Raw genomic sequence first — 15,734 nt, 5'->3', positions numbered from 1 at the left:
GACAAGCCCCCCGTAACCGGTGGCCACTGCCATCTTCAGAAGTATCGAAATTAGTGTCCTGCTTCACATAAACAAATGTTCTTCTGAACTGTGCCTTCCGTATTACAGGATACATCTCACATCGTACCCACCGGGTAGATCTACTATGCATCCTAGAATGTGCTTCTCTTTTGCCTTTTGCCTCAAATTGCGGTTATGCCAAGTTCTCAGGAGAGTACCTAGACGTCCTTGATTTATTGAAGTGTCTCAACGACTTGGAACCTCCCGCTCTGTGTATTGGTGGGGTTTTCATCAGACGTTTCATTCAAGACATGGCCGTACCTATGAGCGTGTCCCATGGACGCACAATCGAAACTGTGTTTGTCTGCTACAGTCAACCTCCAAATCACTGCTGGAAGCGCAGCGTATTGAAGTAAGCTTATAATTATTGACGGGCACCAGCAATGGGCTGGCTAGTTAATTAGAATTTCTGCTGCCAAGGTACATTGAGGCATTGGAGTAAAAGACCTGGAGAGCTCAGCCGCCTGAGGTGCGTGGCATGAGGGGAAACTTAACGGGCCTACTGTACCTGCCTACCTTGAAATAGAATAAAAATAAACAGTACGGATCCCTAGGTGCCAATAAGCCACCAAATTGTCGGATCTGGATCTGGTTCATGGGCGCCGACCGATCAACTGGCTTTGTTTGATCCGCTAACTAAGCATGTCAAGGTGAAATTGCGCAAATCGTTCGACAATCACTCATGAAATGATTTTCAACCTGCTCGATTGTTCAACTGTAATGGACGTTTCTGCGGCGCTTTCGATTCTGACCAGGTCAAGCTGCTACAGCTCAACTTTCAGTGGGTTTCCACCAGATCCTTTTCACTGAGCGCAAGCAAGTTACGTTTGGTTACTTTACCTTAATTGAATCCACCTGCACCAGCGTCCACGATCACTCAACTCACTCACTTGCCTTGCCTAGCTGCCAGCTGAGCGAGCAAGTAACTATTGAGGTCGCAACGCAACCTTGCGCCTTACCTACCTAACCAAAGTCACGTTTGTTGAATTCCACCACAACCACCCTCGTTCACCTTCACATCCACCGTGGGATTCATCCACGCAGCAAAACGGCCAGCTGCCGCCCGCAACAAGTCTATTGTTTGCTGCAGGCATTGTCATTCACTGGGCCTCATGAGTTGCTCTGCTACTTCCATTTGCACCGCACCCTTTCTAGGTCAAGCAGGTCGTACGTCTGACGCTGCTGTCAACTCCCCCCAATCGATAGACATCGCGACCTACCACTTAACATTCCACACCTCAACCCACCTTCGCTCACAGCAGCAGCCATGAGTAATGATCTGAGTCTCTCAAGAGCCCTTGGTGGCTTACGCATAGCGAATCCCGACGACGCTGACCCAGCTCCTGCCGCCGAAGCTTCCACCGGGCTCGACCAAGTCTCGACAACCGACGATGGTACCGTCCCAACCCAATCGGAGCCCCATACGACGTTGAGTAGAACTCAGACAGCGGCCTCGCTAGGGCCAGTATTCCAGGATGAGTCTCCGAATCAGCTCCACCCATACCCAACCAATGGATCCGCTGCCTACTCGAGTACGAGTGTCGTACGGCCAAGCTCTTCGCTCTATACGACGGCCGAGCGTGACCAAGCCGCAAACTCCTACAATATTCTGAGAACGGAGCCGTCCAGATCATCCGTGTACACTACCCCCTCGAGAACCGATTCGAGAGCGACCGCCTACTCAGTGGACCCTGGCGCCATTCCTACTCGGGAAGCAAGTCACAGAGACAGGTCCTACAACCAGGCTCGTCAGATGGGTGTCCCCTCTGGTGGTGGTCCTCTTCCTCCTCGAAGGAGCTCCAAGGGACAAGGGGGTGGTTATGCATCCATCCCCGGCGTTCCTGTCGTCCCAGAACCGCAAGGTGGTATTCGATTGCCCATGTCGAACAGCAGCGAGGACTGGAAAGACAAGGGCGCAGCAGTCAGCATGCGGAAAGAAGTAGACTCGAACGGCAGGACCATCATGAAACCAGTCAAGAAGGGTGTCCGGGACTTCAACTTTGGCAGGATCCTCGGCGAGGGCTCCTATAGCACGGTGTACCTTGCTACCGACCGCCAGACCCTCAAAGAATATGCCGTGAAGGTGCTAGAGAAGAGGCACATTATAAAAGAAAAGAAGATCAAGTACGTCAACATCGAGAAGGACACATTGAACCGCCTTACCGAACACCCAGGGATCGTTCGTCTCTACTACACCTTCCAAGATGAAAGCTCTTTGTACTACGTCCTGGATTTGTGTACTGGCGGAGAGTTACTAGGAGTGTTGAAGAAGACGGGCACGTTTGACGAAGATTGCACGAAATATTTTGGTGCACAGATCCTGGACGCGATCGAATATATGCATTCACGGGGGGTTATCCATCGCGATCTCAAGCCTGAGAATGTTCTTCTTGACGACCAGTTGCATATCAAGGTCACGGATTTCGGCACAGCCCGCTTGTTGACAGACCCAAGACTACCTGCGTCGCAAGAAGCGCCGAGGCTGGACGACCCTAATGGTAAAAGCAAGGAGAAAGATGATAGCAGAGCGGATTCTTTCGTCGGCACAGCAGAGTATGTCAGCCCCGAACTTCTTAAGGATAGGAATGCTTGCAAGGCTAGTGATCTGTGGGCTTTCGGTTGCATGATTTATCAGATGCTGGCAGGTCGGCCGCCTTTTAAAGGCAATACTGAATGGTTGACATTCGAAAAGATTATCAGCTTGGACTACGATTTCCCTGCTGGATTCCCGCCTGCGGCCCGCGATTTGGTTGAACGATTGTTGGTGAGGGACCCATCTAGGAGACTCACTATTGAGCATATCAAGAACCACCAGTTCTTTGATGGGCAGTTGTTTGGCAAAGCTTTATGGAGGTCCAAAGCACCCAGACTTCGTCCATACGTGCCTCCTCCCCAGGAGCCCAAAATCATTCCCCTTGGCGGCAGTGGATCCTCCAACACACCCCAGAATGCAGCACAGTCTAGGCTACTGCACCAGGGCAACGGGGTGAATGGATCAGGTCGAGCGCCTGGTAGAATTATCACGGACATTCCCCCTCCTTCTCAACTGGATATCGAATGGTCACCTGTACTTACGAAAACCAATGAGAGGATACTGAGACTCGGCGATTTGCTGGTTCTCTCGGCGCCCATTCCGAACAGTCCTCATGCACGAGGTGGTGAAGATGGTCACAGAAAGTTTGCTCGGTTCTTCGGAGGCAGCACTACAAAGAAGCGACAGCGTCTGGTCATGGTAACTTCAAGCGGCCGAATTGTCCTGGCGCCTGCAGGAGGTGAAGAGAAGAAGTCAAAGCAGGAAATATCGCTATTGGCACCAGATGCCGCTTGGCGAACGCAGATCGACGCAAAAGGGCAGACTGTCTGGTGTGTCGACTCGGTAAGTCAAACATGACGTCGATCAATTAAGCTGCATCCGCTAATCGCAAGAAGTACGGAACCCACTACACGTTCGAAGAGCCCAAGGCAGCTAATTCTCTAGACCCTTCACGACCGACTGCGGACGACTGGCTTGAGTGCCTTGCTCAAGCAAAGGACATGGCTGTATCGCAGAATATGTCTGGCGCCTACAATGGCGACAATGGATTTGGTGACATGTCGTCATCTATGTCTAGTCCTGCTAGCACACTTGGCGGTAACAATGCCTACGGTGAAGGCTTCGGCATCAGTGACAGATCGCAGAGGCACCACTTGAGCAAGAGTCAGATCAGTCTTGACGACGCATCGTCAAACACAAAGCGGAATCGATTCAGTAAACGGCAGTCCAAACAAGGACTCGGTTCAGCTTTCTAGAAACAAGCTTGGTTCCGAAAGTTGATGCGAAAGTTTGGTTGGCGCTTTGAGCACCCCATCTATCGCGCCCCTTGCGGAAAATGCATCCTTACTCATCTTTTCTTTTGTCGCATATTGAAGCGTGGCGTCGCCGGTTGACGGTTTTATTCATCATCATCATCATCATCATCATCATCACTAAAAGGGGGCTTTGAGGTCTTGGCATCTTTGTTAGGGGTGGTCCCCATAACTCCCTTCAGCATCACCTTTTTTTCCTTCTTCTTCTTCTTCTTCTTCTTTTTCTGTTTTCTTTTCCCTCCTTCTTTCATCATTCATACACAGACGGCTTGGCAATGCATACATCAAGGTGTTGGTTGGCGATGCCTCTTTGAAGAGCTTCACATACAGCAGGGCTTGAGACTCATGCAGAGTACTGAATTTTGAGCAGTTGATCTGGCCACGAGCCTCCATATAGTGAAATCACTAGTACATAGTGAGATCTCGCAAAAAGACGAAAAAGAAGCGGTAGCCTAGGTAGATCTAGCTGCCAAATGGTCATAGACGCCCCATGCTTCATGTAAGGGGCAGTGGTCATGGTAATGGACAGAAATGTCACAAACTTAGATGCGTCTTTTTGGTGACATGACAATAGTGAACTCGCATTGAATGCCTGGAAATTACGTGAACGGGACGGCTTCGGATAGACATATTTCTGAAAGCCTTGAAAAGAATGTCTGGTTAAACAGGCTTAATTAAATCTTTCTGAAATCGCTTGGTTAGGAATATCTGCCTCCCTGCCAGTTTATAAAGAGCGCACGGGCCATATTGAAGCTGACGGGGGAGGTTTTGGGAGTGAACCAAAAACCAAAAACCTCAATCAATTGGGACTAACTTGGGGGATTGTCGCCAACGCCAACGCGAGGCGCGCTTTTAACGAGATCAAAGATCCAGATCCCCAACATCTGCGAAACGATCAAAACTGAAGCCATTAAAATCGCAACAAAGCACTGCACAGCGCTGCTGCACCCATCCCAGCACATCGGCATTTCGTCTCACCCTTAGAAAAACAAAATCAATTTTCAGAACCTTTCCACACTCATCGCATCCGCATCGTCTCGGCGCACCACATCACAGGCCCAAGATGCAGCCTGGCTATCGACAACCATATCAGCAACAACCAGCGCCTCAGCGCACGCCGCATGCTGCCAATCCGCGCAGAGGAGGTATCGGTGAGTATATGCTGCCTTCAGATCTTTGTTTCTTTATGGTGATGCACAAGGAAGGGCGCGATCTGGCGTCTGGACGTGTGTCGGGTGCGGCTGCTAGTGGCCAGAAGTCCACTACGGATTGTGGTTACGATGCCTGCGCATATCTATCCCCATCCCCATCCCCATCCGCCATCCGCCGTCCGCCACGCAATGCTTGTGCTTGAGCTTGCGCTTGAGCCTGAGCTTGTGCCTTGTCGAATGAATACTCTACTGTAGACTACCATCAATTCGCCGGGCCAGAGTACCCCACACATTATTTCATGGCTCCACAGATTATCAACTACTGGATAACCAGTATTGACGTCTGGCCGTGCTTTCCCACCCTACGGAGTGCCTCCTTCTTTCTTTCTTGCCTTTGTGACCCATTACAACGACCGACCCTGGCGCCTACACCTCTTACTGACAATCTATTCCCCTTCCCACAGGCCCCATGATGTCTGCTGGACCCGGACATCATCAAGTCCCCATGACTCAAGCGCAGGTTGCACAACAGCAGCAGCAACAAGCAATGCAGGTCGAGATGGCCAAGAGGCGGAGCAAGAAGCCCACCGACAAGAACCTGCCCGATGGCGTCGACGACTGCACAATTGGCGACGTGGCCGCTCGATACCGGCAACTACGCGACTTCGAGAGGACCCTCGATGCTACTATGACGCGGAAACGGCTCGATATCGTGGACTCGGTCAACCGAAGTGTCAAGGTGAGATGGCACGGACTCGAGCAGCAAGTAAATACTGATTGCTTCTCTTCTAGCGATACAAGACGTTGCGTATTTGGGTCACCAACACAGCTGAAGACCAGGTCTGGCAAGCCAACGCGCTCAACAACGACTCGTTCGATTTTAGTTCCAACACAGAGCCGACGTACAAGGTCAAGATTCAGGGTCGCTTGTTGGATGATGACGACGATCTAGACAAGGATGACGAAGCTGATGGCGAGGAGAAGGAGCAGGAGCAGAATGGAGATAAGATGGACGAGGACAGCGATTCCAGCACTAAGACCGCCACGTCGCACAGTCACAGATTTTCTCACTTTTTCAAATCGCTCACTGTCGACTTCCCTGTCAGCCGAAAGGGCGTCGACCAGCCAGTGGAATGGAAGAAGCCGGAACGAGCAGGCAACTCGCAGAATCTCCCCGCTGCGGCAGACTTCGACGAGTTGACGTTCAAGCGAAGCGGAGACGAGAACTTGAACATCACAATTAATCTTTTCCGCCACGAGGAGCCAGAGAGGTATGCCTTGAGCCCAGAGATGCAGGAGGTCCTAGATGAGCCTTCCGCCACACGCCAAGAGGTCGTCATGGCTGTCTGGGATTACATCAAGTACTTCGGACTTCAGGAGGATGAGGAGAAGCGCAACTTCCGTTGTGATGATATTCTCAAGAAGGTATGTGCGGATCTTGACGAGCCATTTTTTTCTCTTAATAATTTTGTTACTGACTTGGGTCAAGGCGCTTGGAGGCATTGAGAGCGGCGTGATCCCATCACTACAAAGCTACATCACTCAAGCCTTAAAGCCTCTCCCCCCTGTCAAACTCCCGTACACTATCCGTGTGGATGAAGACTTCCACAAGGATCCGCAGCCCACTGTCTATGACGTTCGTGTCTCCGTTGAAAGCCCTCTTCGGGAGAAGATGTCAACATTCTTAAGCAACCCCGGCTACGCCAGCATGCTCAAGGAAGTGGCAACGCAAGACGACCAGTTGGCCACCCTTGTCCAGGCCATTCATGTCTCGAAATCGAAGCATGCTTTTTTGACCGCCCTCAGCGAAGATCCTACGAACTTCGTAAAGAACTGGCTGAGTTCGCAGAAACGTGACCTGGAGATTGTCATGGGTGAAGCCATCCGCGGTGGTAGCGAGGATGCCTCTGGCGACGAATGGAGGAAGGGTGGTCCAGATAGTGTATGGGGCACTGTCAACGCAAAGGAGAGCGTCAGCATGATGCTGGCCAAGCAACCGCAGCATGTGCAGCGATAATCCTGTAACGCTAAGAGCAACGAGATCAGAAAGATGCGAGATTGGCTTCTCCAACACCATGGTTCGGCCCGAACACCATTGACGCCTTTGATGAGTATGGCTTGATTGACTGGATGGCCACCCTGTAGCGGATCTGCTAACAAGGGAAGGGATAGCAACCGTTCAAAAAACGAGCAGACTGGCGTGCACGTATAGCATTTTTGGGCACGCCCTGGGCTGTTTCGGGGGTACACACCATTGTTGCAAGTCAAGATCCATGAGGTCTGACTGTAGTACATGCTCAGCTCGAGCGGAGTTTTGGCGTCTGGTTATGTATCTTGATATCCAGGTTGGAAAAGGAGTATTGCTGATATTGTTCGTCGCTGAATTCTTTGTAATGTAGAAAGGGACTATGGACCATCTTCCACCAATCCGAAATTATACCTCGCTGTATTAGGGGAGGGGTTTCTTATTTGAACCGCCTGAATTCTTCAGTTTCATTTTTTACAATTTCATTTATGATTGACCACCAAATCTTGGGCAATTTCGTTGTTTGGTTATTAAGTTTCGCTGTACATGTCATGCAAAGCACTACTCCTCACTATCTTCCGTCGGAGTTTATATCTTAACACCGGTGATTTATAGACCTGTCCCTCTACCGTGTCGTCTCTATACATGAACACTTCTTGCCTTTTCAGAGCTACAAGTGGCAAAGGAAATCAGGCCAATCGGAAACGCCTTATTCAGATTGACGCTGTACTAGTGACGTACGTTATCTGTCTGTGACCTGGGAGGCCATTCTCGTTTGACTAACACCATATTCTAGACTAAAAACAAACATTATACATATTAAAGAAACAATTTGATACAGTAGCCTATCATCACCAGCAAAACAAACAAAAGAATATGTCGGCAATCTTCAAACCCGCCAACACGGCCGTCATCACTGGCGGGGCATCGGGAATCGGCCTCGCCCTCGCCAAGCGCTGCGCAGGCGCCGGCATGAAAGTGCTGATCGCGGACAGCGACACGGCATCCCTCTCAGCCGTCGCCTCCGCCATCCCGGAAAACACGCCCCTGACGACAGAGATGGACGTCGGCAACCCCTCGGACTGGGCCGCCCTCAAGTCCAGGGTCCAGACCGACCTCGGCGGCTGCATCTCGCTCCTGGCTCTCAACGCCGGCACGGGCGGCGCGCACAGCTTCGAGGATCTCGATCTCGACAAGTTCCAGGCCATCCTGCAGACGAACCTGTTCGGCGTCCTCAACGGCATCGCCGCCCTCCTGCCCCTGGTGAAGCAAGAGGCCACCGCGGACCGCCCCGCCGCCGTCGTCATCACCGGCTCCAAGCAGGGCATCACCAACCCGCCGGGCAACCCGGCCTACAACGCCTCTAAGGCCGCCGTCAAGAGCCTCGCCGAGCAGCTGTCCTACTCCCTGCGGGACGCGCCCGTGGGCGTGCACCTGCTGGTGCCCGGGTGGACGTGGACGGGGCTGGCGGGCGGCGTGGCGGGCGGGATCCGGGACAACGAGGCCGGGCGCGGCTCGGCGAAGCCCGCGGCAGCGTGGTGGCCCGAGCAGGTGGTCGAGTTCCTGGAGGCCAAGATGGAGCAGGGCCAGTTCTGGGTTCTGTGCCCCGACAACGAGGTCTCCGAGGACCTCGACGCAAAGAGGATGCTCTGGAGCGCCGGGGACGCCGTCCGAGGCCGCAAGCCCCTCAGTCGCTGGAGGGAGGAGTATAAGGAGGAGGCGGCTGAGTTCATGAGTAAGGATGCCAAGTCTATTGAGAAGGGGCTGTGATTTCTGTTTCCTCCTTAACCCTTTTGGTGTCTGTTGGGGGTCTGGCCTTGAAATATCAGTATAGGCATGTAGACGTGGCCGCGGTGTCTTGTATGTTTTGGCGCCGAACCGTTATGGGGTCAGCAGATGACAGACGCGGGAGATGTTCTGCATAAAAGCAAGTCCGAGAGCCTCACGGAAGGTTTCTTCACATCTTGACGTAACGTTTTCCTTCGAATCAGTGCAGAGACGAGCCCCAAAAGAATTTACACATATCTGAACAGACTCCCGCCGAATCGGATTGCATACGCCTTGAGTTGGCAGCTGTCACAAAACTACCGTTGTATTAAATGCTCGTAAACTGATTCATGCCACCGGGTTGTTCCCGCGAAGACGAAAGTTACTGGATGTAATTGACGATATACGTTTTTTTGAGGGGTAATATGGGAGTTACTATCGCTGGAGGAAGTTGCGATTGAAGATTAGATCACCGTGAAAACAGTTGAATGAACATGGCCAATGTGCTGGCATAAAGAGCACAGTCATTGTAATCCAAGATATGTAAGCACGTGGGTCGATGTGTAGTGCCCCTTGAGTCAGTGATTGGTCATCACGAGCTCGATGGACACATCTAGTATGGGTGTGACTGGTTTGAAGTCATGATGAAGCATTAATATATTTTTATGGAATGAGCATCGCGCATTTGCCAATATTTATGACTACTCGCGGCCTTGATCCGAACGCCTGACTACATGCATCTGTGCAAGCCGTTTCTGGCTGTCCACGCACCCTGAGGCCAATATCTAATCATGATCTTCTTGACCGGCATGTCCCCTCAGTGACTGCATGGCTCAACACGGGTATGTCTCTTCTAGACTCCTTGGGACATTTGTCTGGTGGGCGGGATAGGTGTTGGAGGCAGGTTTCGGATCTGCTTGATGAGAAACTCTCTCTCATCTATGAACTGCTCGTCATCCGTGCGGTCTTCCAGAAAGTGACTTAGGAAGTTGAGTAGTTTATCCCTGTTCATGATCAAGATCTTTTGAACGGCTATGGATTTATGCGGATTTGCCACGAAAACCTTGAAGACGTGGAAGCCTTCGTATTGAACCATCTTCCTATCGTCGCGCAAGAGGTTCATGCATATTTTGAGGTGCTCGCCGCGGTCAACGTATGCTGTCATGACGTTGTAGTTGGAACGGTCGAGCAATATCTCGCCGAGCAACTTGATCGACTGACGCTTGGTTACGTAGCTGTTGGACTGAACAAGAATGTGGTTGTACTTGTCGAAGAACAGCTCGAAGTTTACTGATAAGTACCTCGGGACGAGCTCTTTGTGCCTAGTAAGGAGCTCCTGGTGATTTGTCAGTGGGAGAGGCATTATGACCCCGTATCGAAGAGGAGGCGACGTACCCGGAACGTAGTAAACGCATCTGCTGCGACCTCGAAGGAACTCTTGTCGATCCAGTCGAAGAACCTCCAGAACACGCCGTTGCCGCTCTGCAGACGGTCTCTCTCGATTGCGGTGACACCTTTTGTACTTGAGCCCAACTCTTCTCCATCGTCAAACAAGACGATGGCGGCAGCAGCCTCGTTCTTCAACACTTCGCGCAGAACCGAACCGGCGGGCGTTGCGCTTTCCTTGTGTTCGTACCCGCGACACAGTTCCAGCAGTACTTGGGGCTTGTTGTTCACGACGTAGCTGAGGGCGACGGGGTCCGTCTTTGGCGAGGCGGTCGGTGGTCGGAAGCGGAAAACGTATGAGAATATGACTTGGGTGTCTTTTCGCGACTCGAACGGTAGGCGCCACAGGTTCTGAGCAAGCAGCAGGAGCAGGTCTTCTTCAATGAGCCCCTGGACCAATTGGTACACTTGTTCCGGTGTGCTATCGGATTCTAAGGACAGCAGTCAGTACCGTTTGCTGTGCCCGAGAACAACGGACGTACCTGGTGTGCCCTGTAGTATAAGTTTCATCTGGCTAAGGACCTTGGCGAGTTCCTCTGCCTTCCCAACAGTCAGTATGCGTATGCGTATGCGCTGGGACGAGAGCGTCGCCTTTGCGCCGCGAAGCTCACCTTTCCGGCAACGTCCAACTTTGTCACATGCTCCTTTGCCTGCTTGGACAGGTCGAGTGTGTTGGTCCTGGTTCGGGCTCTGCCGAATAAGAAAGACATGTTTGGTGGTCGGCTACCATGCACCTGTCGCACACTGTCTCTCCTTGACCGAAACGAGAAAGGCTATGCTGTGCTGAGATGGGCTGGGCCGGGCTGAGCGGTGTTGGGTATGTAGCGAAACTGGAATCTTAGCACTGGGCTGAAGAGGCGGAGATGGACCGGGTAGTGGTGGTAAGGTTAGTGGTAATTGTATTGGATTGGGTTGAAATCGACGTAATAGCGGGCACTTGCGACACCGCCAGTTACTGTATTTCGCTTCTGAGTGACAACAAGGTCAGTTTTGGCACATGTGGATCAGCCGTATGCCTTCATCGAGGGAACTTGCTTCTGCATCTGCATCTGCATCTGCATCGGGACCATGGGTTGTTGTTCAGAGCCGGTTGCTATTTACAGTGCATCAGGGCATCGATGCGGGGACATGGCCCCCAAGCCAATGTTTACCTCAATCTGGTTGACCAGGTATGGTCCCTGCAGTGTAGCGTATTAGTTAATAGTATTAACCTTGGAGAGTAACCTGAATCTTCAAGTCGGCTGTGGCGCCAGCGCTGGTGCCAGGTAACAAGCATGCGAGGGGAGATAACCCCTCCATTTGTGGCACAGTAACATCTCTCTCAACCAGAGTGAAGTTCTTATGGATCATTACGGATCTGTACGGATCCGCATACTATATGCCGAATAATGATTGAGGAGCAATTGCCTTTGACAACCACACATTCACTAAGTCCCAACAAAGGCCCAATTCTCGGATCCCAGCAGACCAAGGGGTTTGCGCAAGACCAACATGGGAAATAACATGATGACAGCGAACACCTTCTTTCGTCTAAAATGCCATGCCCTGTTGATACTCTAGGTATAGTCGCATTTTATGCGCTTTGGGATTGCCCATGATCATCTCCGCCAAGCTCCCCTCGCCAGTCTCCCTGGGCGCAAGGAATCTACCACCACCTTTAGGTAATAAAAGCACTTTGCCGGCATTCGCAAAGACACACGGAGGAAGAGGCCATTTCGGAGAACCCTGCGGCATGGCCGTCACGAACAGCCTAAGAAGCGAGTTGATGTACTGCCTATCCGCACGAGGTATGGGGTCGCCCTCGTTAACAATCGACAGCAGAACGGACGTCTTGTCTACTGGCTGGATGGGCACGGTAGTGATCGGTGGAGCACCGAATGTTATGCAGTGAACATTGCTGAAATCTATAGAACCATAAGCATATAGCGAGATTCTCCTCACAGCGAAAGGCTAATGGTGTAGGACTTACTGTGCTTTAGTTCTATCAGGCTATCGGACCCGGACGTGGAGTTCGTAAGATGTGTGTATAACATTGCCGCAACAGCCCCTCCTGCTGAGTGCCCGGTGAAGACCAGGCTAGGTTTCTTCGCCTTGGAAGTAATCTGTGAAAAATTATCCACAACCTGGGCGAGTTTTATCGCAACTTCGGGGAGCATCTCTTTTGCGCCCTCTAAAAAGCCCGCATGCGCACGGTAGAGATTGTCGCTCATGTCTTTGCCCTGTTGACACGTTAGCTGGGCAAGGAACCACAGAGAAGACTTTTCCATCATTACCATGAACGCGTCCTCAATAGGAATCTCCGGGCCATCGTTAAGGTTTACCATCCAGTCGTGTATACTAGCCGTTCCACGGATTGCAATGACAATCGTGTACTGGGTATCAGGAGCAGGTCCCGTAGATTCATACATTCCAACACTTGTAGCTTTGATTGAGCTCCCAGTTGGGCCAACAGCCAAGCGAGCAACCTCTCCGACAAGTTTGAACCCTTTGGCTAGCAGTCTAGTTTGAGTTGGACGGTCGTATGCTTCTTCCGCAGACACAGCTGCCAGACCAATGAGGAAATACTCAGGAACAGACCTAGAAGTCAGGGAATTAATACTCATGATTGACGCGAGACGCTTGCCCACGTACAATGTGACTTCCTCTACATCTATATTTCTGAAGGAAGAATTTGAGTAAGCCTCCTGCTTCTCAATCCAGCGACTCATGGAGATCACATCTGAAGATCGACTTTCCAGTTCTAGTTGCCGTTAGCTGGATGAGCTTGGCGCCGAACCTTGGATTATGAATGGGAAACCAGGCTGCGGCTTTTCATTCTGCTATCGGCACATATTAGTCGAACATACCAGTTGTGTCGACGTTCTGTAGGTATTTATCCAGATCGATAGATGCGGCTCGCAAGTTCGTCGATGCAGCCGCCGAGTTGTTTAACCCAGACACTGCGGCGCTCTCCCCGGAGAGACCAACGGCACTTGAAGCTGACGGCCCCACTCCATGATGGACAACCGGACTCGGTTTGAAGAGCCGTTTGATGAAGCCGCGTTTAGATGAACTCATCATGCAAAGACTGCTGTGATATATCAATCGAAACGATTTTGAGTGAAGAAAGGAAAAACCCCTCTGTGGATTGCAACGGCTTTATCGAGTGCCCGATGTTTACCGGAAATGATGGATGGTCAGCTGCGGCTGGAATGTGTCGTGGCGTCCAGTTCAGCCGCTTCATAAGCTGCAGTGCCGGTTAGAAATTCCCTGGACGTCCAGCTTGAATCTGAAACTTTCTGTTCTTCCAACATCGAGAACTTCGCTTTCGCGGATTAGCACTTGTTTTTCTTCCCCAGTATTGTGTCAACATATCTACCATGAACCAAAGCCTCTCCGATGATACTCTCTGGTCCGACTGGTCCAACTCCCAGGACAGCGGCTTCGAAGGCGGCTGGAAGGAAATCTACGCGGAAGCCGGAGGGAAAGCCGACTCCATGACTCTGTTCGCTGAGTTGCTCAGACTCTACCGCGAAGGCATGGCCCAAGAGCTTGCAGCTGCCATCGAAGCCTTCGTAGATTTCACGGAACATCAACCAGATGCCTACGGGTCCGAGGTTGCAGAGGCTAATGACTTCAGGACAGACAAAATCGCACCGCTCGTTGATCTCTGGAACCCTTTTGGTCCCGAGGAAGCAGCTTACGTTGCAACCGTGGCCCAACATCTCTGGCCTTCTGCATTTGATCCGTCGTTTCTCCAACAGCGCAGGGCTCGGGTGCTTCTACAAGCATTGGGTCTGCTAGATATTGATTTTGTCCGTGAAGCCCGGCGCCCTGTGTTTCGATCCTGGGGTCAGAAGCCTCAGGTAGTACAGATGGTTGATTGTTTGACGGGGAGACAATGCTCAGAGTGCCGCCACCTGATCCGTTCATTCCATTTCTACGAATGTCAAAACGGTTGCAAGGACGAAGATGGCCATATTGATATGTTCAAGGTGTTTCCTAAGGAAAGTGGTCCTAGAGGAACGGCTAGATATATTTCTCCCGAATACCATTGGTATTCTGCGAGGAAAGCATTCGATATGAGGCAATACAGGGTATGCCCGGCGTGCCTGCCCAAATCTTCACATCCCAGAAGCCACTTAAGAGCTCTCAGAGGGTACACGAAGGCGGGCGATCAGGTTGCGTTAGGCTTCGCCCGTGAACTCGACCTCTGGGAAGACGACCTAGACGGAAGATTTATGGAAAGTTTGGGAGTCAATGCACTTGACAAGCTTGCTTCCGTAAACAGGCTATTCGCGAAGACCTCAAGCCGACATTTCTTCCCAGCCGGAAATGCCCATTGTGCTCTTATGTTCGGTCCATTACTAATAGAAAACGGAATGACCAGGTAAGAGTCCTGATTACCTCCGCCAGTATGGTCTGCTCCCTCCTGGCAACGCTGATCCATGCTTAGGCATCCGGGAGGTGCATCGATTTCTCGTCGGCCTCTGGTTAACTTCACAGCCTCCAGCAACGCTGATCTTCAGGAGTTCATGTCAGAACCGACTGATTACCACCCGTATAAGGGTAAATCAGAGGTCTTGCATCAAAGACATCTGTCCTATGCGGCGAATAAACATCTCTATCAAGCAGATTTACCTATTCGTGCGAGGCGCTTTGTAACCTGTCGAAAACAGGTTTCCGGAGGGTTGTTCACCAATTACTGTGATCGTTTCGCCATAGACGAGGCCTTGATAGTCCTGGAGTTCACCAAGATGGCTGAAAGTTGGCAAACCATCAAAATTGACCGCACACAAACACAGAAGGAGTATCGTGCACAGTTACTACAACGTGGACAATATCTTGCAGAGCTAATTTTTGAGACTTTCGGCGAAGAGATCAGGCGCAGCCTCCTGTTCTTTGCATCACGGCTACACAAAGAAGTGAAGTTGCAGTACAACCGGTTGTCCAATAATTGTCAGGACTTTTGCAACGAGCTTCTGATTGGCCATGATAAGTGGGATTCTATGTTCAATAGGATCTACCCGCCAGTTCCTGTCAACCTCGAACAGAATGAGAACACCTATTGCATCCGTTACATGATGAGTTTTGCTTCACGCATGCTTCATCCATTAGACGAAATGCCCTTTGTAGATCCCGTCGCCTCCTCAACTCAGCTCTACGATACGTTCGGCCATAATGATGCTGATATACTTGACCACATTGCCAACATTCGCTATAAAGAGGATCCGGAAGGTTCTGGTCTCACCATGCCCGACTCTTGTCACGATCCGTTTCTGCTGAAAGGAAGGGACACAACTTGTTTCCAGAATTCAAGGTAAGACTTTTTTTTTTCTTTTCTTTTCTTTTTTGTTCCAGTCATTGGATTCTACCACCGCTGAAACTATGTAGCGAAATCTGCTCTCTAGCCGACCATCTTCTCGATGGGCCACATGATAACCTCTCCGTGCTGACAA

General features: G+C 51.2%; 5 protein-coding genes across 5 annotated transcripts; 3 read left to right on the top strand and 2 right to left on the bottom strand.

The window, feature by feature from the left end:
- Nucleotides 1-1,327: 1,327 nt before the first annotated feature.
- BKA67DRAFT_590488 (uncharacterized protein) lies at nt 1,328-7,074 on the top strand (the record flags this gene model as incomplete). The annotated part of the gene is made up of 9 exons (XM_046104595.1): nt 1,328-1,808; nt 1,914-2,913; nt 3,202-3,436; nt 3,490-3,757; nt 4,258; nt 4,963-5,057; nt 5,522-5,796; nt 5,850-6,482; nt 6,547-7,074. 9 exons carry the CDS (start codon nt 1,328-1,330, stop codon nt 7,072-7,074), a joined length of 3,516 nt encoding a protein of 1,171 aa, XP_045960671.1.
- Nucleotides 7,075-7,959: 885 nt separating this feature from the next.
- Nucleotides 7,960-8,853, top strand: BKA67DRAFT_654772 (uncharacterized protein; the record flags this gene model as incomplete). Its single annotated transcript, XM_046106613.1, has 1 exon — nt 7,960-8,853. One exon carries the CDS (start codon nt 7,960-7,962, stop codon nt 8,851-8,853), a length of 894 nt encoding a protein of 297 aa, XP_045960670.1.
- A 622-nt stretch (nt 8,854-9,475) lies between these two features.
- Nucleotides 9,476-11,397, bottom strand: BKA67DRAFT_551910 (Mo25-like protein). Its single transcript, XM_046101794.1, has 4 exons — nt 10,908-11,397; nt 10,779-10,836; nt 10,246-10,727; nt 9,476-10,186 (listed from the first exon to the last, which is right to left on the bottom strand). The coding sequence occupies exons 1-4, from the start codon at nt 11,004-11,006 to the stop codon at nt 9,704-9,706; spliced, it is 1,122 nt and encodes a 373-aa protein (XP_045960669.1). The 5' UTR covers nt 11,007-11,397; the 3' UTR covers nt 9,476-9,703.
- A 104-nt stretch (nt 11,398-11,501) lies between these two features.
- On the bottom strand, nt 11,502-13,505 carry BKA67DRAFT_156013 (Alpha/Beta hydrolase protein). The gene is made up of 5 exons (XM_046095139.1): nt 13,143-13,505; nt 12,928-13,036; nt 12,570-12,873; nt 12,266-12,515; nt 11,502-12,200 (listed from the first exon to the last, which is right to left on the bottom strand). The coding sequence occupies exons 1-5, from the start codon at nt 13,354-13,356 to the stop codon at nt 11,827-11,829; spliced, it is 1,251 nt and encodes a 416-aa protein (XP_045960668.1). The 5' UTR covers nt 13,357-13,505; the 3' UTR covers nt 11,502-11,826.
- On the top strand, nt 13,331-15,732 carry BKA67DRAFT_156041 (uncharacterized protein). The gene is made up of 2 exons (XM_046095141.1): nt 13,331-14,665; nt 14,732-15,732. The coding sequence occupies exons 1-2, from the start codon at nt 13,656-13,658 to the stop codon at nt 15,597-15,599; spliced, it is 1,878 nt and encodes a 625-aa protein (XP_045960667.1). The 5' UTR covers nt 13,331-13,655; the 3' UTR covers nt 15,600-15,732.
- The last annotated feature ends 2 nt before the right edge of the window (nt 15,733-15,734 follow it).

Source organism: Truncatella angustata (genome assembly GCF_020726525.1).
Source record: "Truncatella angustata strain MPI-SDFR-AT-0073 chromosome Unknown BKA67scaffold_2, whole genome shotgun sequence".
NCBI classification, from domain to species: domain Eukaryota; kingdom Fungi; phylum Ascomycota; class Sordariomycetes; order Amphisphaeriales; family Sporocadaceae; genus Truncatella; species Truncatella angustata.
Note: the sequence above shows the minus strand (reverse complement) of the source record. Positions and strands in the feature narration are given on the sequence as shown.

Bases quoted from the DNA above. Each gene is read 5' to 3' on its own strand.
- BKA67DRAFT_551910 (XM_046101794.1), bottom strand. From the start codon at position 11,006: ATGTCTTTCTTATTCGGCAGAGCCCGAACCAGGACCAACACACTCGAC. The intron at 10,837-10,907 runs GTGAGCTTCGCG...ACTGTTGGGAAG, and splicing joins AGTTGGACGTTGCCGGAAAG to GCAGAGGAACTCGCCAAGGT. The intron at 10,187-10,245 runs GTACGTCGCCTC...ACAAATCACCAG, and splicing joins ATGCGTTTACTACGTTCCGG to GAGCTCCTTACTAGGCACAA.
- BKA67DRAFT_156013 (XM_046095139.1), bottom strand. From the start codon at position 13,356: ATGATGAGTTCATCTAAACGCGGCTTCATCAAACGGCTCTTCAAACCG. The intron at 12,874-12,927 runs GTACGTGGGCAA...CCTGACTTCTAG, and splicing joins GATGTAGAGGAAGTCACATT to GTCTGTTCCTGAGTATTTCC. The intron at 12,201-12,265 runs GTAAGTCCTACA...ATGGTTCTATAG, and splicing joins CCTGATAGAACTAAAGCACA to ATTTCAGCAATGTTCACTGC.
- BKA67DRAFT_156041 (XM_046095141.1), top strand. From the start codon at position 13,656: ATGAACCAAAGCCTCTCCGATGATACTCTCTGGTCCGACTGGTCCAAC. The intron at 14,666-14,731 runs GTAAGAGTCCTG...ATCCATGCTTAG, and splicing joins ATAGAAAACGGAATGACCAG to GCATCCGGGAGGTGCATCGA.